This window comes from Ictalurus punctatus, chromosome 15 (assembly GCF_001660625.3).
Source record: "Ictalurus punctatus breed USDA103 chromosome 15, Coco_2.0, whole genome shotgun sequence".
Taxonomy (NCBI): Eukaryota; Metazoa; Chordata; class Actinopteri; order Siluriformes; family Ictaluridae; genus Ictalurus; species Ictalurus punctatus.
Genome location: NC_030430.2, coordinates 18,106,098 through 18,129,175, shown reverse-complemented (window position 1 = coordinate 18,129,175; position 23,078 = coordinate 18,106,098). Strand labels below are relative to the sequence as shown.

Sequence of the window (23,078 nt, the reverse complement as noted above, 5' to 3'; positions counted from 1 at the left end):
ATTTTTTTTAAAAAAATCAGGCCAAGTCATCCCAAGGCTTTTATTGACTGTAATGAATTGACAAAAAAAGAAGTAAATAAAACAGATAATGTAAATAGAAAATATACAAATACAATAATTCTTTTTTTAAATAATAAATATATTTTTTTAATAAATAAAAACAATTACAAAAAATTATCAATACTCAAACTTCTGTAGAGTAAAAAGAAAATTGCTCAGTGTTTTAATTACTTATAATTAACTGTAAAATAAAAAATAGAATAAAATTAAATGATCACAAAAGCCTAACTGCTATTTAGAGAGTCCTATTAGAATCTTACACACAATTCTTTTTTGGTATTTTCCATCTGATCCAGTACCCCATCTCCCACTCCCCAAAGTGCCTTCATAACCATGACCTAGAGTGATAAACTGTCTAAAACCAGTTATTCATTGTTTCTAGTTCCAGTGCTGTCTGTTGGCCAGAAGAGCTTATTTGGTCTTCACCGTATTACCACAGAGCATTGAAGACACCTCCCACTACTCTGCATCACTGCAGCAACATTACAGGCAGGGTGGGAGCAAATGTGTGGCGCATGGGATTAAAACAACACGAAAAAACATATGGATCAGAGTAAAAGAGCAGGATGTGTGGAATCAGATGCTTGTGGTGATGTACTATGAACAAAGTCTCAGGTGCAGGTAGATAATAAAACAGATAGAAATTAAACTTCATTGCGTGGTATTGCAAACTGAAACTTCATTGCAATTTCTTTTTTTCCCCCAAAAACAGAAATTTGAACTTCTAATACTGTATATACTGAAATATATAATATGTACAGTACAGTATTGTTTTATTTAATATTTGGTTTGCACATTTTCCCCACTTAATAAAAATAATAATGTGCATATTATTTCAGTAACATGCTCCGCAGTAGGATTGAGGTGTAGTATTTTGCATATTTTGACATTTTAAACTCCCTGTTAATAAGAGGAAATGTGGCTCCTATTCTAGGAGAGTTATGGTAGCTCAGTGTTTCTCTCTCTCTCTCTCTCTCTCTCTCTCTCTCTCTCTCTGGAGTGCTCCAGAGACAGAGGGATGCAGTGAATGTGAGAGCCTGCTGCAGACTCTCTCTCTCTCCTCCTCCTCTTCTCCGTCTTCTTCCCTCTTTTACTGAACACACTTAGTGTGCTTTCTCCTCTGCTCTCTGCTTAGCTCTTCCCATAAAGGAATGCATCGATAATTTGATTTCCCATATAATTCAGTGAACTGATTTGAACTGTAGAAGTGCCTACTCTGGAATATGTAACTAGCAGCATACACTATATTTGGTGTGTATGTGTGTTTGCAGTGTTTGGTGCCCACTGAGCTTCAGAGTTCCTGCATCTCTGATACCGATCCGCTGAGTTTGACGTATTTGATGCTCAGGAAGAAGGGTTCGGAGCTGTCCAAGGACCGCGAGGTTCTGCTGGATCTAGAACACACTGGAGAATCATATGGCGCTGAGTGTTATGGAAGCTTGGAGAATGGGGGCTTCATTCCTCCTCGATATGTAAGTGCCTTTTATTAATCATTTTACATTGTTTAAAGTTCTTAATCTATGGAGTCTATAATGTAGATTTAAAATGATTATCTTACCTTCTGTGATGTGTTTTGTTTTTTTCACAAATTGCACTTGGGTTCTTGTGCTCTACTCCTTAAACCATTACTGTGTTCCCTAGTGCTGCATTAAAACAATGAGTGCAATCAATGTGGAGTAATTCAGTGTTCTTGCTAAAGGCTCTGTCTAATCACTACAGCCGGTACAGGTTATTAGATTCTCTTGAAGTAAATATTCTTCAACAATTATCCTCCCATCTTTTGCCTCTGATGTTTGTCTCATGGTCTGCTTAATTATTTCCTGCATTCTCAAAATTCATGCTTGAATGAGTCGCTCAGGAGGTTTTGAGAGACAGAAGCTTTATATGAACATCTTTCTAGCACTTGTTTCCATAGTCCCTGTGGATTTTTCAGGACAATTAATGAGAAATTTATTCTGATTACACAATCATGTTGTGATTGAGCTCATTCATTATCTCTGCCTTTTACATAAAACCAGCTGAATGCTGCTGTTGATGAACATGATGATCCGATCTATGTTCAGTGTGAGAAGACAGCCTCTCCAACAGCTCGGCCTCCGGGCAACTACTTCAGAGATGGCCAAACTAAAATAGGTAAATGTGATACTGGACTCATGTGTTTCCTTTATTTATTTGCAGTAATCCAATAGATAGAAATGTCATCAACCTTAAAGGTACAGTTTGTAATGTGTTCTGCCAATTCTCTTGTTTTTGCTATACACTGACGACATTTGAGTTTGAGATCAAAAGATGAATATGAGACGACAGTTCAGTAATTCAGCTTTGATTTCCTGATAATTACGTTTAGCTGTGTTAAACAACTTGGCACCTTTTGCTTTATCCCACCAATTTTTCAAGTGATCAAAAAACATTGGAACCTGTGACTGATAGGTGTTTCTTTTTACACAGGTGTGCCCTGTTAGATTGATTATTTAAACAATTAATAGCTTTGAGTGTCAACTCTTGGTTTGAGCCCTGGCTTTCACCTGTGAAGACTGCATTTGTTGTTAAAAAGGATAAACCAACATGAAAACCAGAGAGCTGTCTATGGGAGTAAAGCAAGCCAGTTTGAAGCTAAGAAAAGAGCGAAAATCTATCAGAGGCATTGCACAAGCATTGGGCATACCCAATACAACAATTTGGAATGTCCTGGAAAAGAAAGAAACCACTGGTGTACTAGCAACTAGACATTGACAAGTTGGGCAAGGAAAACAACTGCAGTTCATGACAGAAACATTGTTAAAATCTGTGAAGAAAACCCAGTGACATCACCAGCAATCTCCACAGGGCAGGGGTGTAAGTATCATAATCCACCATTCAAAGAAGATTTCAAGTGCAGAAATATGGAGGCCATACCACAACATGCAAACCACTCATCAGCAAACCACTCACCACTCATATTGATGGCGTAACTCATGATGGTAGCAGCAGAATGAATTTAGAAGTCTACAGAAACATTCTGTCTGCCAATTTACAGAGAAATGCATCCAATATAATTGGGAAAAAATTCATCATGTACAATAATGAGCCAAGACGCACTGCCAACTCAACAAATGGGGAAAAAAGTGGAATGTATTAGATTTACAAAGTGAATCACCATACCTTAACCCAACTGAGCATGCATTTCACCTCCTGAAAAGGAAACTGAACAGAGAAACTCCCCTAAACAAACAACAACTAAAAGAAGCTGTTATACAAGCCTGGAAAACATCACAAAAGAAGAATGCAACAGTTTGGTGATGTTAGGGTCACTGGCTTGATGCAGTTATTGCAAGCAAGGGATATGCAACCAAATATTAAGAGTTATTTACTTCAGTTTACTTTAAGACTATCTGTTCCAATACTTTTGCTTACCGAAAAAATGGGATGTTCTGGACATGTTCTAAGATATTTAGCACATAGATGTACAAGTGCATCTCAAAAAAAATTTATATCATGGAAAAGTTCATTTTTTCCCATAATTTAATTCATAAAGTGGAACTTTCATATATTCTAGATTCATTACACATAAAGTGAAATATTTCAAGCCCTTTTTTTGTTTTAATCTTGACGATTACGACTTACAGCTCATGGAAATCAAAAGTCCAGTATTTCAAAATACCCGAATAAAGAATATAAAGTTTGTTAATTTATGCACTCAGTAGTTGGTCGGGGCTCGTTTTGCACAAATTACTATTATTGAGTCTGATGTCTCTCATTTTCGTCTTGACAATTTAGGTCAGGCGAGTTGACTGGCCAATCAAGCACAGTAATACCATGGTCAGCAAACCAGTTACTAGTAGTTTTGGCACTGTGGGCAGGTGCCAAGTCCTGCTGGAAAAGGAAATCAGCATCTCCATGAAGCTCGTCAGCGGATGGAAGCATGAAGCGCTCTAAAATCTCCTGGTAGACGCTGCATTGACTCTCGCTTGAGAAAACACAGTGGACCAACACCAGCAGATGACATGGCACCCCAAATCATCACTGACTATGGAAACTTCACCTTGATTTGCAAATGAAATGCAAAATTTACAATTTTTTGAGATGCACCTGTAAATATCAGGAAATGAAAGCTGAAAGTGCCACATCCTGTGTCTGATTGTACTTTATTACTTTAATGAACTCTTGCTTGTGTATATTTCAGATTTTGTAGTGGTGTGGGAAGTGAAGTCCCGCAGGAAGCGGAGAGCTCGATGTGAAGGCTCAGGAGAGCCCCGGGAGGATGAGGAGCAGGTGATCCAAGAGGAGAGCAGATCTGATAAGAGGAAAGCACAGCTGGCCAGATGGAGGGACAAATTCATTCAGAATCTACAGAGTGCTGGTCTTCTATTAGAAAAGGTCCAATTTGTCATCATGTTTCTCTTTTGAACCTGTATTACAGACCTACAGTAATATTAAGGGACTTGATTTAATTACGTGTTTTGGTCTTGTTTCTGTTACCAGGAGGAATCATCCAGTGTAAAAAAAACAGTACATTATTTAAAGCTCAGTGCTCCCTGGGAGGTGTTGGTGTACTATGCTGAGGAATTATGCCTCAGGGCACCACTACAGGTCAGCTATTCCTGCTGCCTTTTCTAATTTATTTTCCTTTGTTCTATTACAAAGCAGCTGTGCAGAATCTCTACAGCAGCTTGAAGGTCACAGATATAAATGTTATTGGAAACAGTTCTAAAGCATGGATTTGACATAAATTTTTTTCCCACAGGCACAGCCGCATCCGGATTTTAACACCTCAGCCCGAGTTCTCCAAAAACTCTGGGTGCCAAACATCATGGCAGACTCGGTGCCTAACAGGCCAGTGGACTACTACACATGCGCCTTCCGCAGGTCCAAGATGGAAAAGTGAGCATTTGTTGGTTAAACCACGTTTGTTGGAGTGTGTGTGTGTTTTTTTTATTTTTTATTTTATTTGTAGCTGTGGCTAATGTTAATTCTTATTTTGTAAGGTTCCTGGGCTGTGAGGATCATGAGAATTATTTCACCAACACACAGAGACAGCGCATTGTGAGTACACATTCTAAATGTTTTTTGATGACTGGCAAGATTAAAAACATGCTTATATTAATTTTTGTCCTTTATTTTGGCTTTTGATATGATTTTATTGTGCTTATAATCTAATAATTATTTTATTACGTACTAAGTAATGAGTGTGCTCTTATAGGAAAATAATCGAAGTGGAGGACCATTACCAACACAAAGTTGATTATTTTCCAATAACAGTACATCCCAAAGTGTTTTATTTTTCTTATACCACAGCAATTTGACAGCTCTAACCATTTTCTATTTATTAAACAATTACATCATAATTTTCTTTAAATCAGTTTATTTACGTGTAATATTTTGTCTATTCATAGATCCATTTAATTGGACAAAAATGCAGTTTCATTTTACAGAGAAACTGTAAAGTCCTCCATTTTAAGTTTTCCTGTGTTGAAAAATTTAAAAGGACATATTTATCTCTGACAGTTACCAAATACTGACACTGGAGACTGTAATAATCAACAATTACAAACAGTTTCAGTTTATGTCAAGAATCTACCATATGAGTCCTTATGTAAGTTTTACTATAGAAATGATCATGTATTTGCACGAGTGCATTTAATTTAAACCTGTGATTTACCTTGCAGCCAGATCCACTGTCTGAGCTGCTGTTATAGAGAATTAATAAACAACTTCTGACCAATCAGAATAGAGAATAACAATGCCACAACATTTAACAATTCCGTGTTATAACCTATTATATACTAGTGGTGTAACAATCAGGTGTTTTGGATTGATATTTTGATTAAAAGCCAATGATAGAAATGATCATAATATTTTATAGCAACTATCATCAATCTACTGTTATTGATAATTAAACATAAATTTATTGTTATTGAAAATGGATAGAAAACTGGTGTGTCTGGTGTGAGGTGAAAATAATTGAATAAGCTAGGAAGGTGATTTGCCCATAACTCTGATATTTAAATAGTCCTTCTCTTCATCATCATCATGCAATTAATGGCAGGTCTACTGCAGATTCTGAACAAAGTTGGTCACATATCGATCAGAGGCTATAAATCATATCGTATCCTAGCAGATTCAGTGGCATATTGAATATTGAATCATAGTGTATCATATTATGCCTTTTTAAACAGGGTTAAAGAGCTCTTCTATTCCAGAACAAGCTTTCAAAAACAGAGTTCAGGCCTATTAGTTGTACCTATTCATTGTTTAATCTCATGACATGTCATATAATTGATTTTCAGCACATGTATTAAGATGTAATTACCTGTGCAGGTGTATGAGATCTTAGCACGGACGGTATATGGCAAACGGAAGCGTGCTGAAGTTGGAGTGGCTCGACTGTTAAATGAAGGTGCCTTCAAAGCAGCATTCCCACTACATGATGTAAGAGATCAGCCTGTCACATGATCTGCCAAAGTGATGTGGAAATGTTTTTTAGTTAACTTTATTGAAAATGACAGTAAATACTTATTAATGAATAGTTACCTACACTGTAATTACAGCTAATGTGGAAAAAAAAACAGGCATAAGGGAATAATTGATGCTAACAACCATATATGAACAGCTATATGAGCTGTAGCTTATGTACAGTAGTATACCCCTTATTTACTATCTCTTATGGAATCATGCTGCACATCTGGAAATGTTTTCTTGGTAGCACTCTATTTTACACTGTGGTAAATACTCATTAATTAATAGGTAAATATTCAGTAATTACAAGTAATGTGAGTAAATACCTGGTGTAAGGCAGATCTTGATGGTATTTGGACAACATGGATTTACGTTCATGTTGTTGCTTTAATGTTGAATAATTACATAATTATTATGGTATTATATAATATCACAGGCATTGTTGCACATTTATTGGTTGTGCAAACCTACACTTTACAATGAGATCTGCAAATCTTTACTGAGCTTTGGTAGTATATAACACTGTTATGGAAAAAAAAGATTGATACTAAAAAATAAAAATAAATACCAAAAAATTCAATCACTGCGATGAAAGGGGCTGGAGCCACTTTCATACTTATTAACATTATTATGTTAGCATCAGTACTGACATACACTGCCATATGAGGGTTTTTTTTCCACATAAGTTGCTTTGTACTTACATTTTATTTAACATGCAAAATAGGCAGTAACATTACTACTATTATTACAGCAATTTGCTGTACAAACCTGGTCATTTTCACATAAGATTTACAAGGAGTAAATTTTCAAGGAATGTCCTAGAAATTACTTTTAATCACCACTTTCTTTTTTTAACTTCTAAATAATCTGTACTAAAAAAAATAAAGTGCTTCCTTTTTTATTATCAGGGTCCCTTTGAGCTACCAGAATATGAGATCTCTCCTGATCAGTTAAACAGGAGGCAGGTGCTGTATTACTACTGGGCTCGCTGGTCCAAATGGTACAAGTACCAGCCTTTGGATCATATACGAGAATACTTTGGGGAGAAAATAGCCCTTTATTTTGCATGGCTTGGTGAGCAGACACTTCTCATTTGGTGTAGGCTGATGATGAGCTTATGATGGCAATATTTATAGCAAACAAATCATTCTTCAATTACATCATACACATGTTCTGTTTGGTATTTACAGGCTTTTACACAGTGTGGCTCCTTCCTGCAGCTATAGTTGGGACCCTGGTGTTTGTCTCAGGCATCATGACTATGGGATCCAACACCCCAGCGTCAGTATCTTACACAAATGCAGTGCTCCTGCAAAACTTTCTCCAATTGTCTCCTTCTGCTCCGCAGGCTACTGCAGCAAACAGTGTATTTTCAGTGTGTGTCTTTTTTCCCTTTAATCTGTTTCCATGGAAACAGTTGACCAAAGGTGCTTTAAAAGCGGCTGCTGGGATGGGGGTGTTTGCAGCAAAAGCACTAAACTGTAAAGACAGGAAGCAAGGCATGAATATACGCTTCAGTCAGAGAAAAGATGAAAGTTTGACTCCGCTTTCTGCATAGTCACTGACACAGTGTCTCATATGTTCACCGTATAAGTGCTATTGATCCGCAGATAAAACTAATGTACTCTATCAAGCGATAAGACTCTTATGACATTTTCAGTACAGCTCATGTACTGCCTTATTAACTCTTAATATCTGAAATTTATGTCAGATTGTGTGAAAGCAGCTTTGGCAATCGCTGTGATGCTGCACCCTCACCCCAATATATTTTTTAATGAGAGTTTTATTACTTTTATTGCTTCCTTTTCTTATGTCCTCTTATAGACTTATTCTATTCAGTTAACAGTTTACATATGGAGGGCGGGAGGTAGTTCATAGGGCTTTATTACACCTATATACTTCAAGCCCTTATGACAACAATTATAAACATAAATAAATATAAGTATTCATTTCTGTGTACTCATTGCTGTTTTTCTGTGAAATTATGTTCTGTTTTTTATTTGTTGGTGGACACATTTACATATGCATAATATTTTTATTTTATATACTTTTTTTTTTTTTTTTGCTTTTCTTTCCATCTTTTTTTCTCTTCCTCTGACTGGATTGGCTTTAAAAGTCCAAAACATAACTTTATATATTCCTAACAAAGTCTTTATTGTCCTCCAAAGAGGGGTAGTAGTGGAGGGTGTAGTAATAAAATAAATAAATTCAGTCATTCATTTATTTTCAATAACCACTTTAACCTGGTCATGGTGGAAGTGCCTGTCCTGTGAACACTAGTAAGATTACTACCTGAATGGAACCCCATTCAGGAGAAATTTAGTAAAGCTAATTGACATGCTGGCATGTTTTAGGAGGTGAGGGGAAATTAAGAACCCATAGGAGTCCCGTACAGACCCGGGGAGAACATGTGAAACTCCACACTAACAGTAACTCCCGCTCAGGATCAAATCAGTGACCCTGGGACTGTGAGGCAGCAATGCTTCCCACTTCTTTTACAAACAAAAATGCTTATTCCAACTGACATCAGCCGTCAAGACGGAAAGAATAGTTTCTCATGTGATGTCAAGTTCACGTTACACCTAGTAGAGTAGTCAAGCGACTGATATTTTGACATAAGCTTGTTATCACAAACTCCAACAAACTTACTTAGCTCTGGGAGTAGTATTGTAGTTCAGTTTACTTTTTGTATGTCAGAATCACATAATAATAAAATAACATGGCTTGCCAAGTGAGGTTACTATTTATAACATTTTTACTATTAATTACAGCCTATAATAATTTCATAAAACTGTAATGACAGAGTTATCACCATTATGTGACTCCAACATAGCTACAAAGAACCTCAAAGTGAGTTGCCATCACTGGACTTGGTCAACATGAAACATTAATAAACGGTTGTTAAGACATCTGAGGCATGTTGGAATAAGCCTTTATAAATGATTATGTATGTTTCTGTGAGTTGCCAGGAACAGTCTATGGTGTCGTGCCCGTTTTGAACATTGTTTGTCATGAATTTTGGGTGTAATGTATCGTTGTGAACACTGCTTTTAAGTAACGTGCTACTTTGTATTCTTTATGTGATGCATAGGAAAGAAGTCTGTGAAAGTGGGGGACGCTACCTTATGTGCCCTCTCTGTGAAACCTGCAAACCCTGGAATATGTCTGACATTTGCCATATGGCTAAGGTATACAGCTTAAAGCTTTCTGTAAACCGCTGTAGTTTACTGTAAAGGTTTTTCATGGTTTGTCAGTAATGCGTATTTTAGGGTGTTTTCACATATAGTTCATTTTAAAAGAACCAAATCCAGTTCACTTAAACTGAACCAGAAAGGGAACCAGCCGAAAGTGACCTCAGTCCTTTTGGTGTTCCCAATTTTTTTGGGGAAAAAAGTGAAGTGATCACGAAGTGATCTCAGACCCTTTCTTTTTCACACCACAACTGAGAAGTTAGAAAGTACTCAGACCCCAGCTTGCACCCAAAATTTCATCCAAATCGTCATAGAAAGGACAGGGATCATTAATTTCAGTGGACTCTCCACTTCGACGTGTTTTGTCACGGGTGCTCATGTACTTCTTTCGTAGTTTTTTTTTTTTTTACTTTTCCCGGCACTGTAGAGCTGTTCTGTTATAGCCTCTTTCCTTCAGTTTTTGAGGAAACAAAAGAAACACTTTTATGTTCTTATGTGTTGAGCATAGTTGGCACTTAATGCAATCCTCTTTACAAATTTCAAGAAGTGAACAGCTCTCCTCCTGAGACCACACAACCCCGCAACCTGACATGTTGAAAAGTTTTGTGTTGTTTTCAACAGTGATGCAACATGGCTGCAGGTACGACAAGCGTCCAGGTACACATGTCGAAACGAAACGCAAAGCGGACCGGGACCTCATTGCTTTCACGTATCACGAAGAGATTGAACCACAAATGGACCCAGACACGAACTGTACTCAGATCACCTCTGGCAGTTCGCATTTGGGTCCTTTTAGGGGGGGTCTGAGATCACTTGGCTTGTTCACATATACATGCTGAACTGCTCAGAGAGTCTTTGGAGGGCTCAAACAAACTAGGTGTGAAAACACCCTTAATTGTAATTTCCAATTTTTAGGTGGGTTACCTGTTTGACCATCCTGGCACAGTGTTCTTTAGTGTGTTCATGTCCTTCTGGGCCATCACCTTCCTGGAGTACTGGAAACGCAAGAACGCTACTCTGGCTCATCACTGGGACTGCATGGACTTTCATGAAGAGGAGGTGTGACATCCTGCATAGAGTGATCAGGACACTGTTGCAGATTATTATTATGATTTTTAAAAATTATTATGATTTTTTAGGAGCCTCCACGGCCAGAGTTTGCCGCCACAGCCCCTACGATGGAGGAGAACCCTGTGACTGGAGTGAAGGAGCCCTACTTCCCAGAAAAAGCCCGGCTCTCCCGTATGTTCACCGGATCGATGGTCATCATCATAATGGTGAGCCTGGGGCCTGATGGGAAGCAATTTCCTCCCAGACTTGTTAAAGCTTTGTCTGTATCTTTGTTTTTTCTCATTAATGCCTCTTCTGTCCCTCAGCTGTGCGTGGTCATGATATTCTTAGTGACTGTCATCATCTACCGCAGTATAGTGAGCGTGATGATGTATGAGACGGGGAGTTCCATGCTACGCACTCAGGCAAGCACTCAGCGAAACAGTTAATTACGATCCATCTCGCTACATGGTTTATCGCTTCAATCAATACTACCGCCTGCAACTTATCTTAAACGGTATCTTAAATCTGCTCTCTATTTCTTTATAGGCTGGGAACATTGCCAACATCTCCAGCAGCATGGTGAACCTGGCTCTAATCTTGCTGATGGGGCAGGTGTATACAGCGCTCGCAGAACGACTAACAAAATGGGGTATGCATTCTGCTGGTGACTCTTGAGCCTGTAAGCCAGCACAATATGCTTCAATGCAGTTTTGATTAGGAATGAAAATCAATAAGCCATTAAGACTGAGTCTTCTTCACACTTTCAGCTTACATCTATATCATAGCTTGCAGTTATGATAGCACTATATCAAACTGTTGTTATTACACTGACAATTATTTGTTATAGATATTCATTGTACAGAATACTGTTTACTGATACTGTTTTATTGTCCAGTTTTATTGGATTAAGTTCAGTACTAAAACTCAAATTTTGTCTCTTACAGAAATGCACAGGACACAGACACAGTATGAAGGTGCATTTACATTTAAGGTGTTCATCTTCCAGTTTGTCAACTTCTACTCCTCCCCTTTTTATGTGGCCTTCTTCAAAGGAAGGTATGATAACCTTTTTTTGTTGTTTATACAGTTGCATAACCCTGGTCAAGTTCTTGATACATTTTTTTTTTTTTTTAATTTATTCTCACAGTACACTGGCATTCAGAATGGAAATCCACTTATCACACATTTTCAATCAGAATAAACAAATGTATTATTTTATTGCTGCAAGTCTGATATAAAATTAGTCAGGACAGTGTTTGGTTTCTGTATGTAGAGTATCGTAGGTCTGGCTGGTGAGCAGGGCAATGGGAAAGGAGGTGTGTGAGCCCCCTGCTGGGCAAACAATTCACCTCTCCACCATAACAATACAGAGATAGCATGGACAGCACAGCTAAAGCTTTTTGATAGTAAAACACCACATACAACTGACACAATAAAATTATAACATTTAATTTTAAAATAACATTTAAACCTAGTAGGCTAGGCAAAAAATGAAACATGAACAACTACTGTGGAGTATCACTTCACAAATATATTCAATGCTGAACACAGGCACCCCAAAACATTTTTTGGCCTCTGGTAAATGTACAGTGCCGAAGTGAACAATACCTTCATTATCAACAGCATACAGTATAAACAAAGGTTACGCTAGCAGGCTAGCTAAATCAGCCAAATGCTGTTGGGGTTTAACTAGCTTGTTACTCTAGGTTCGTTAGCTAGCTAACTCATGCTAATTCATCTAGCTAGCAAAGACATCTCTTACACATTATCCTGAGCATTGCCTATAGGCTCTAGAAGAACTTACATTTATATAGATATAGTTAACAAACAATCACTATCAAACTTTGAAGTGAAATCTTAAATTTAATACATAAAAATTGAATGCAGAGCTTTCATAATGTAAAACATCAAAAGATCTCTCTAGCTAGTCCCATGGGTTTGAACTCACATCATTTGCAGATCATTATCACTCTGTTTTCTTTGAAGCATTTAAATATGAAGATACCTGATCAGTTGGGCCAGGGATAGTCATCTGTCTCCACTGTCTCAGACATTGCTGCTGCTGACTAAGCAGTTTGTGCCTGAAGTATATCAATCAGGAAACTGCTTTAATTTGTAGTGGGTCTTGATATTTACTGTAATTAAAGCTTACACATACTTTCTTGAAAGTGGCTTACACTCTTCCAAGAGTAAATGCATTTTCTTTGCTCTGTAATAATCATAAGTTAAAATAAAAAAAAATAAATAAATATAAAAAAACTCATATAAAAGTGCTATTATACTAAAACAATTAAGTTACATTTAAAAGTACATGTAGTTCTTTAATTTCCACCCCACATATAATATTTGACAATTTTTGTTACTTGTCACAGTAAAGGAAAATCTGTGAAAGCTAACACATACCTAAGTACAAACAAACATTTGCACTCACTGTGCTGCATCTGTCTTTATGAGTTTCACATGGACAATAATGGCTTTCTAAAGGGTCTGTTTCGTCTTTCCTATCGATTCTACTCTCTGAACAGATTCGTCGGTTACCCCGGTCACTATGGCACTTTATTTGGGATGAGGAACGAGGACGTGAGTTCTGTGCACTAATTTCAATCTTTGCCATTTCTCTCCCACACGTATGTACAGTACATTAGTGCTAATAACATCTGCAGCAAAACTCATTTGCTCAGTGCATTTGTGAGTGGTGTGGTTAAATGTGTGGTTTGTTCTTCTTGTGTGGGTGGATTGCAGTGTGGTCCAGGGGGCTGTCTGATCGAGCTGGCTGAGCAACTCTTCATCATCATGATGGGGAAACAGCTCATCAACAACATTCAAGAATTCATCCTACCGTACGTTCCTTACAACGTGCTTCTGTCTGAATTTGTCATGTTATATGTTACATTGTTTTCCATCAGTGTTTCTAGTAATACTTATTACATAATAAGTCTGTGTATTGAATTCACACCATGAATTATGCTGATTGTTGAAGTCAGCAGTGAGTCAGCAGTGTGAGGATAGAGCAGAGTGTTGCATTATGGCTCTCTGCCTGCTGCAGTAACTTTACTACTGCTGAGCTCGGCAGTGTGACCTTATCACATGCTGAGAGAGAGAGAGAGAGAGAGAGAGAGAGAGAGAAAGAGAGAGAGAAAGAGAGAGAGAGAGAGAGAGAGAGAGAGAGAGAGAGAGAGAGAGAGCTTCTTCATTTAATTATATAGGGTGACCATATTCTGGTTTTCCCAAAAAGAAGACACCTTTTTTCACATTAACCTTTAATACACTGAAAGAGACACACTATTAGCACTATTATATATACACACATTTATTCCCTACATTCTTGAATGTCTATAGAATAAAATCAAATATTAGATGTACCTTCTACCAGCATTTACACATTTGAATGGCCATGTAATATGAAGCAATGTGATAAAGTGAAATTAAAAATGACCTCATATGGCCATGGGAATTGTTTCACCTCAGGACAGCTGTCATTTGCTGCTATTGTCAAGAAACTGTTTGATGCTGTATACAATAATTCTTGACCTTCGAGCATTTGCTGAGAGTAGGCTAATAGTTGAGAGGCAGGAATTTGGCCAATAGTTGCTGCAAGCCTTTTATAATCGACCAATTGGTGTGCGAGAAGGTGGGAATTACAGAGAGGGGTTAAAGCAATGCAAATATGCATACGCATGATGCAGTATTAGACCATAAGCACATCATAATGAAACTAAAGCCGAATCACTTTCCCAAATGTAGAAATCCTGGCTGGACGCTTTTTTAAGGTCAGAAAATAAGCACATGTCTGGGAAAAAGAGGACGTATGGTCACCCTAAATTATATACAAAGAGGTGTCAACATATACAGTTTAGCCATAGCATTTTCAATTTTTGATAAGCAATGCAATTTTTATGGTGCATCACCCATTGCTATACAGATACACTATCCACCTGAAAACTGCACCCTTCTGCTTTTTCAAATAAAAGCAGCAGTCAAACCAAATGCAGAAAAGCCAATTCATTGAATGGGAAAGGATGCATGCAGTTATATTTACATCACGATGACTTCATCTTGGTAGACTTTGACATGCCTCTATTTTGTGAGCCAATAGAAAGTAATTGGGCTGGAATGTGGTTAATTTGGGTTGGTAAACTAAATCGAGGAGCTGCTGAAGCAGTGGTCACAACAGAATTTTGTCTCTTTTCTGCTTTATGCTTAGCTCACATCAGGGATAAATTTGCCATCTCACCCACTGCGGTGAAATTCTGTTCTTTCTCTCTGCCTGCTAAGATTGTTAGCAATGTTGGCACCTGTACGTATATTGCAAATCAGCTTCTTAGCTCTGCCCCCATTCTCTGTGTTATTTATTTATTTATTTACTTACTTATTTATTTTAACCAACAGATTGAGATGATTGTGAGGAGGTCAGTGTTGTCTCCCAGGCAGCTGAGGGCAATAATAAATGCACTAATTGAACCTCTGTGTGTGTGTGTGTGTGTGTGTGTGTGTGTGTGTGTGTGTGTGTGTGTGTGTGTGTGTGTGTGTGTGTATGTGTGTACAGTAAAGTGAAGGCATGGAGACAGAAAAAGGCCCTAACATCAGTGAAGAAGGCTCAGAGTGGCCGGGAGTCTCAGCGCTGGGAGGAGGACTATGAGCTGATAGAGTGTGAAGGCTTGTTTGATGAGTATCTTGAGATCGGTAAGACTCTAAGAGATTACAGATGCTTAGACACAGTACTGATTTGAAAGATTTGGGAATTTAGGGACACAATTTTCAGGCTCAGTGCCTTGTGTGGTGCAAATTTGTTAAGGGGCTGATTGAGAGATTATATTAGTTTTTAATTAGCATATATTTTTGCTCAGTGCTGCAGTTTGGCTTTATCACCATCTTTGTGGCTGCATTCCCGCTTGCTCCACTCTTTGCTCTTCTGAATAACTGGGCCGAAGTGAGACTGGATGCGCACAAGTTTGTGTGTGAATACCGGCGGCCTGTGGCAGAGAAAGCGCAGAATATCGGCGTGTGGTTCATCATTCTTGAGGCCCTTTCCCACCTTTCTGTCATTGTGAATGTGAGTGGCAGTCTCTCACAGGGGCATTTCTAACTGCCAACTGTTTTCTCGATTTCCAGTTTATTACTTCTCGATTGACAGGTTATTAAAGATGACTTTTTGTCTCCCAGGCTTTCCTGATTGCATTCACATCTGATTTCCTGCCTCGGCTGCTGTACCAGTATAAGTTTGATAATGACTTAAATGGTTATGTGAACTTCACACTGGCGTATGCTCCACCCAGCTACAACTACTCTAGCCATGGCATGTGCAGGTAAGTGCTGTAATAATAATAATAATAATAATAATAATAATTGCTATAGGTGTGATTGAGTGTTTGAATGTTTGTATGGTGCCCTGCGATGGATGGGTGTCCCATCCAAAGTATATTCCCACCTCAAACCCTGTGTTCCCTGGGATAGGCTCCGGATCAACTGTGACCCTGACAAGGATTAAAGTGGTTACTGAGAATGAATGAATGAATGAATGAATGAATAGTAATGTCAGAGAGATCATTTATAGAATGTGCTTTTTTTTTTGTTAATAAGCAAGGCTTCAGAGAAATAAAATGTAAATTTCCTTTTGAAATAGACATTAGTGAAATGACAAAGTTACATTACAGCCTGTTTGGGATACACATATACAAGCCATTTCTATTGTTCATTGTACTAGCTGCATATACTGTATTTTTTCATGTTAATGCAATACATTCCAAGCTTACAGTAGCTTTTATTCATGTACATGAGCATTGTAATCATTATAGATGTAATCAGTAGGGATAGGTGCAAACAAATTCAACACAATCAGAATCATTTTGTTAGCCATATACTGTACACGTACATGTATTAGGATTTTTTTCTTGGTGTTTGGTCACAAGATGAGACAGATGGGATGGGATTGTTCAGAATTCCTTCAGACCCAGGTGGGGGTGGGATGAAAAAAATAGCCCCTCACAGACATAAAATGTTCTCATATATATTTCTCATAAAATATTCTTCAATTTCATTTCGATCTTAAAGATGACAGTAATGACTGTACCTTTTCTACCAGTAGAGGGAGTAATTTCTCGTGAAAACTAAACCATGGTGCTGATCTAGAAGAGCTTATTCTGTGCTTGTGTATTGATGCAGGTACAAGGCTTTTCGAGATGAAAATGGGAATTATACTCTAGTTTACTGGGAACTTCTTGCAGTCCGACTTGGCTTCATCATTGCATTTGAGGTAAGCACTGACCAATCCACTCAAACTATATACTTAATGTACTATTATACTATATATTTACATACATTTGTTTTCAATTGAGTATTTCTACTAACTGAGGATGTGTACTACCCTGCTAATTCTGAATTCACTGTTTATAGTAAAGAAATGCGCAACAGACTACTGTTTTTTTATTGCTGTTTATTATTATTATTATTATTATTATTATTATTATTATTATTATTAATAATAATAATAATAATAATAATAATAATAATAATAATAATAATAAAAAGAACGCGCTCATGTTTAGCACGTGGTGTTTTTTGTGCTGCGCCTGATTGACTGGATGGTTCCGGATGTACCGGAATCTCTGGAGCTGAAGGTGAAGCGAGAGCGCTACCTGGCCAAGCAGGCTTTGGCTGACAACCAGGAGGCGCTGTTGGTGAGTGACAGAAAGACACCAGGCTCAAGCCATACACACCATCTGCAATGGTCTCAAAAGGAATACATGATCAGACGGTTTTTAGTAAAACACTTTTAGCATCCTTTAGCCTGCCACTCACAGGTCTGAAAACATGCTTTTTATTGTTGTTATTGCAACAACATGGTAACTTATGATCAGGGATGGGCAAAAAACAAACAAACATGTTTTACAGTATTTGGCAGACACTCTTATCCAGAGCAACTTACATTTATCTTATACATCTGAGTGGTTGATGGTTAAGGGTGTTGCTCAGGAGCTCAGCAGTGACAGCTTAGTGGTGCTGGGATTTGAACTCACAGTCTTCCAATCAGTAGTCCAACAGCTTAACCACTATCATATTTACATTTATTCATTTAGCAGACACTTTTATCCTAAGCGACTTACAAATGAGGAAATACAAGCAAAGCGATATATCAAGTGGAGAACAATACAAGTAGTGCTACCATACAAGATTTATAATTGAGTTCTACAAAAGCAAAGTGCGCAGAGTAGAGGTGTAAGAGCCAGAGTAATTTTTTTTTTTATTTATAATGTGGGGTTGGTGTTTTAGGGGTTAGTTACATTTTCACAGAAGAGGTGGGTCTTTAGCTGTTTTTTGAAGATGGTGAGAGATTCTGCTGTCTGGATTGAGGTTGGAAGTTCATTCCACCACTGAGGGACAGTTAGTTTGAAGGTTCTTGAAAGGGACATTAAGCCACGCTGAGTAGGCACTACGAAGCATCGGTCATTAATCGATCGCAGATTGTGTGAGGTAACGTAAACCTTCAGGAGAGAGTTGAGGTAGGGGGTTCTGTTCCAGACAGGGTCTTGTACGTGAGCATCAAAGCCTTGAATTTGATACAGGCGGCTACAGGAAGCCAGTGGAGGGAGATGAAGAGGGGTGTGACATGGGTTCTTTTGGGCTGGTTGAAGACGAGGCTTGTTGCAGCATTCTGAATCATTTGAAGGGGTTTGATGGAGCTTGCTGGGAGGCCTGAGAGTAGTGAGTTGCAGTAGTCCAGTTTTGATATCACAAGAGCCTGGACTAGTAGCTGTGTAGCCTGTTCGGTGAGATAGGGTCTGATTTTCTTGGTGTTGTACAGAATGAACCTACAGAACCGTGCAGTTGTTGAAATGTGGTGTGTAAAGGTCGATCTGTCATCAAAAGTCACCCCGAGGTTCCTGGCTGTCCTGGTTGGCTTGAGTGTGGTTGAGCCGAGCTGTACAGTGAGGTTGTGGTTGATTGAGGGCCTGAGGATTGAGGGTTGATTGTTAGCTACTGTTTGCCTGGGTGAATAATCGATTTTGCTGTAGTTACAACTGACAGGCACACTAATATAGTTCTCAACAAGTGCTGGGCACGCCTCTTTAATTGTTATTGTATGAACGAGCGACTCCCGACCGAAACTGAATATGAATATCAGAATGAGCTCTAATCTAGCAACATGTAACCAGCTCATAGCAACAAGGAAGCGCAGTTACAGCTTCTATCTGACAATTGATGCTAATATGAGTTTCAACAAAAAATCAAGAAAGAAACACTTACCAGCTACTGTTCGCCCTACAATAATCGTTTTCCAGAGAAAGAAATATATATTCATTATTAGGCTTATGTATATTATGTGAAGTGTCCACCATACTATTTCTTGTGAACAAAGCTATTTGTTATAGAAAGATAGATAATGTATTAGAAAGAGAACATCAATATAAATGTCAGAGCTGCTGTTATAGAAAATTAATCAACACCTCCTGGCCAGTCAGGTTTGGGAATTCAGCAGGGCTAAGTTATAATGACATACAGGCTCCTCTACTAATATTGGCACCCTTGGTAAATATGAGCAAAGAAGGCTGTAAAAAATTGTATTTATTATATTGTCTATATTATTATTATATCTGCTCTCATGATTTCCATGAGAGCAGAGAATTTTTGTGAAGTTTTTGAACAAAAGATCAAAAGGTTGAACAATAAAGACCATTTTCACAGCTCATATTTACCAAAGGTACCAATATTAGCACAAACACCCCAAAGGGGTTAATATTGCACTAAGGGACGAAGGGGTTTGGGGTAACTTATTAAAGTAAAAGTTGAAATTTGCTAATTCTAGAGATACCCAAGTCCAGTAACAGTGTTTGTACTTCATTACAACTTACCACAAATTACTTAACAGTTGCAAAATATCTGTGAAGATGTTTATATTAGAGTTACTCAATCAAAATGGCTAGTGCAATGAAGGCCATAATAATAATAATAGTGCTGGACAAAGTTCACTTATTATCTTTTGGACAGGACAGAAAGGTAGTAAACACACACACAGTTTCCTTTTGGATGGAGAGAAGGTTTCTTATCTGTTTTGGGACTTTTGCCACCTCTGTTAAACTGGAACACTTAAGACACGTCCTGAATGCACCTCTTGTTATCAGATTCTGTCCTGCTAATAAATTAAAATTATTGGCCCAGCTTCATTAACTTAAGACTTAAACATAACTCCTTAAACTTATAAATTCTTTGTAGAATATTTCACAATAGCCAGTAACAGTTTTCTAGATAGTAAAGACAGGTTTTTTTCATTCACAGTGTCTGAAATATAATTAACCATGGAAATGGAGCCAGGCCTGGTTAGTTATTACTGTTGAGTTTAACCCTGAATTTAATCACATTTAGACAGGCCTTCTGGGACAGACGGGTAGAGGCTAGAGGGTAGAGACTCTTTTGAGTCCTTACCTGTAACACTTTCATGGAATTAACTTAATTCCTCAGTCCCATTAGTAAATTAGATTCTCCCAGTGTCAAAATGCATATTTCCAAGATTTAGTGCCTATGGCAGAGCTGTGTTCTGACCATTCATTTATGTGTTTCTTAAAGGAAAACTCCATCCTGAAGCACATTAAATATGTTTTTATTGTGATGTTGGTGATGTGTTTAACAGTTCTGGTGCAAATTTTTGGGGTTGATACTGTTTTTTATATACAACCCCAATTCCGAAAAAGTTGGGACAGTAGGGAAAATGCTAATAAAAACAAATAGGAGTGATTTATAAATGTACTTTACTTGTATTTAAACAAATAATGTATAAAGACAAGGTAGTTGATGTTTTACCTAATCAACTGCATAGTTTTTTGAAGGTAAAAGTTGATTTGGAATTGATGCATACAACACGTTCCAAAAAAAGTTGGGACGGGACAATTTAGGACTAATAGTTCTGTGACAAGTTGAAATAAGAAGGTGATGTGAAACAGGTGAGACAATAGTCTAATCATAGTATATAAAGAGCCTCCAAGAAAGGCCTTCAAGAGCAAGGATAAATGAAATTCACAAAGTAAAACATCAAATAATGTGTCAACAATGTGTTTTCAATATAGTACAGGGTGAATTTAATTTTCAAATGACTCCATACTGTACCAGATTAATTTGGAATAAGGGTTGTGTGTGTAATGCTATATATATATATATATATATATATATATATATATATATATATATATATATATATATATATATATATATATATATATATATATATATATATATATATTCTGTGTATTCATTGTCCTGTGTATTTATTGTTTTGTTCTGTGTATTTATTGTTCTGCACTCGTCTCAAACTGTTGTGTATTTGCACTTTATGTAGTCTTGCGTACGGTTCCATGTTGCACCATGGTCCTGAAGAAACGTCATACAAGCTATATAGAGGAATGACAATAAAAACCCACTTGACTTGACTTCAGCGGGTAATCAAACAGCATTGTGGGTACTGCTGGAAACTCTTATCCAAAATGAAAATAGATCAATTTGACAACAAAAGAAGTTTACTCAGAGTTTCATTGTGACATAAATATATTAATAAGATAGTTGCTCTGGGTGGATTTTTCTTTTAGTGTGCATTTCTTTTCTGTCAGTAGTCATTACTGCTAAAGATGGATTGCACTTTTGTTCTAATGAAATGTTTTTGTACAGAGATTTTTTCTGTGTGCTCATGTACTCAGAACTACTGTGTCACACTTTAGAAATAGAAAACAAATGACTGAAGAGCAGAGAAACATCTGATCAGTTTTAACTTAGTTTCACCCTATGTTCCAAATTTTTCCCCCCGTTTTTCCTTTTTCTCTCTTTTGTTCTGTCCATCCTCCATCTGTTCTGCTCCATGAAGCAAGCAACACGTCTGGCAACTTGAGGTGGGTCTGCAGGTTCTGAGGGTCTCCAGGAGAGGGTGCACTTATAAAGCAAGGGCTGGACCCCATCAACAATCAGTACACAGTAACAGACTTCCAAAAAAAAAAAAAAAAAACCGAAAAAGTTTTGCACAAGTTTTGGACTGTGTGATGTTTTGGTGAGTGTGTGTTTTCAGATGTTTTCATTGGATTGTTGTGTATGTACACATTTCTGAGAGAGCATGCCTGTTTCATTCAGACGTTTCCATCTGGTGCACTTGTAATGTCAAAACAAACAAAAAAAATATCCAAAACTATTATGCTTCCAAAACGAGGCTTGAGTATAGACTTTAAACTAACTTCATTTCGTCCTAAACTCCATCCAACTGTGATATGATCCTGACATAAGAAAAGTGAAATGTTTTTTCTATGTATCTATTTGTACCAAGGACAAATTGTACATAGAATTGTCTAAAAACGAAAAAGTTAAATGAGTTCATCTTGTTTTCTGTTTTTTTTTTTTTTGTGGGTTTTTTCTTCAAATAAATTATTGATGAATGTTAACTCTGTCTCAGTTCTTATGCTTGCATGCAACAGTTATGGGCAAAATTCTGGGATGGGCAGATTTTCTTCAGCAGTGCTTAAGGAATGAGCAAAGGCCATTAGAGGTAAATATGTTCAAGCAAGTTTGGGAGCTGAACAAGATGAGTCTTAAGTGTTTAAGCGGTGTAGTTCAGAGCCGGGGATCAGATGCCAGTTGGCAGTAGCACTGGAACGTTAATCTCGTGTTAACACATCCTTCAGAGATGCACACTTCTTTCGTTTCACTTTTTAGCCTTGTGCTCTCCCTTGTGATCTCTCGCTTTCCTATTCCAGATCATTAAATCAAGCAACAGCTCATCTTAGTTAGTCAAGCCAAGTACCACCTGCCCTGGTGAGTTTATTTGACTGTTTATGGCCTTGACCTGAAGAAAGCACTTATACAGGATTAAGAAAATGAAGCAAAATGGAATCAAATTAATCTGATTTATTGTAAATCAGCAGCAGACAGGTATTCTGTTAATGATTTCTCAATCCCACAACTCCACCTTAGAAAAAAAATCTAAAGTAAAAAGAATTTCTGTGGCCCAAGGCTCTTTGACTCTCTCTCTCTCTCTCTCTCTCTCTCTCTCTCTCTCTCTCTCTCTCTCTCTGCCTATTCCTGCTGAGGCTTCATTTTTGATTGTTGCGATTGCAGTGCCTTGTGCTGTTCAGCCTGAAGGAAGAGTGCGTTAGTACATGTTGGAGCTCTGAAGTATGCAACGTGGACAGCGGCCATCATGCTGCACTCAGACACAAGCTGGAGCCAAACAAAGACAAGCAAGGTGTTGGCAGAAAGATGCATGCTTGTTGCTGTTAATACTCTATACAGGAATAGAAAACAGTGTCTACAATATGTCCAAGTTCCTGATATTCTAGATGTCCGTGGCTCTGTGATATCCAGATGGAAACT

General features: G+C 37.7%; 1 protein-coding gene across 1 annotated transcript; it reads left to right on the top strand.

Annotated features, from left to right (window-relative positions):
• Positions 1-1,101: 1,101 nt before the first annotated feature.
• ano11 (anoctamin 11) lies at positions 1,102-22,150 on the top strand. Its single transcript, XM_017486481.3, has 23 exons — positions 1,102-1,532; positions 2,079-2,193; positions 4,223-4,416; positions 4,522-4,629; positions 4,784-4,920; positions 5,025-5,082; positions 6,358-6,468; positions 7,404-7,569; positions 7,686-7,776; positions 9,587-9,683; positions 10,602-10,745; positions 10,826-10,963; positions 11,063-11,161; positions 11,286-11,388; positions 11,684-11,795; positions 13,265-13,319; positions 13,482-13,579; positions 15,286-15,422; positions 15,587-15,792; positions 15,903-16,045; positions 16,902-16,992; positions 17,285-17,416; positions 21,586-22,150. Exons 1-23 carry the CDS (start codon positions 1,401-1,403, stop codon positions 21,607-21,609), a joined length of 2,691 nt encoding a protein of 896 aa, XP_017341970.1. The 5' UTR covers positions 1,102-1,400; the 3' UTR covers positions 21,610-22,150.
• Positions 22,151-23,078: the final 928 nt, after the last annotated feature.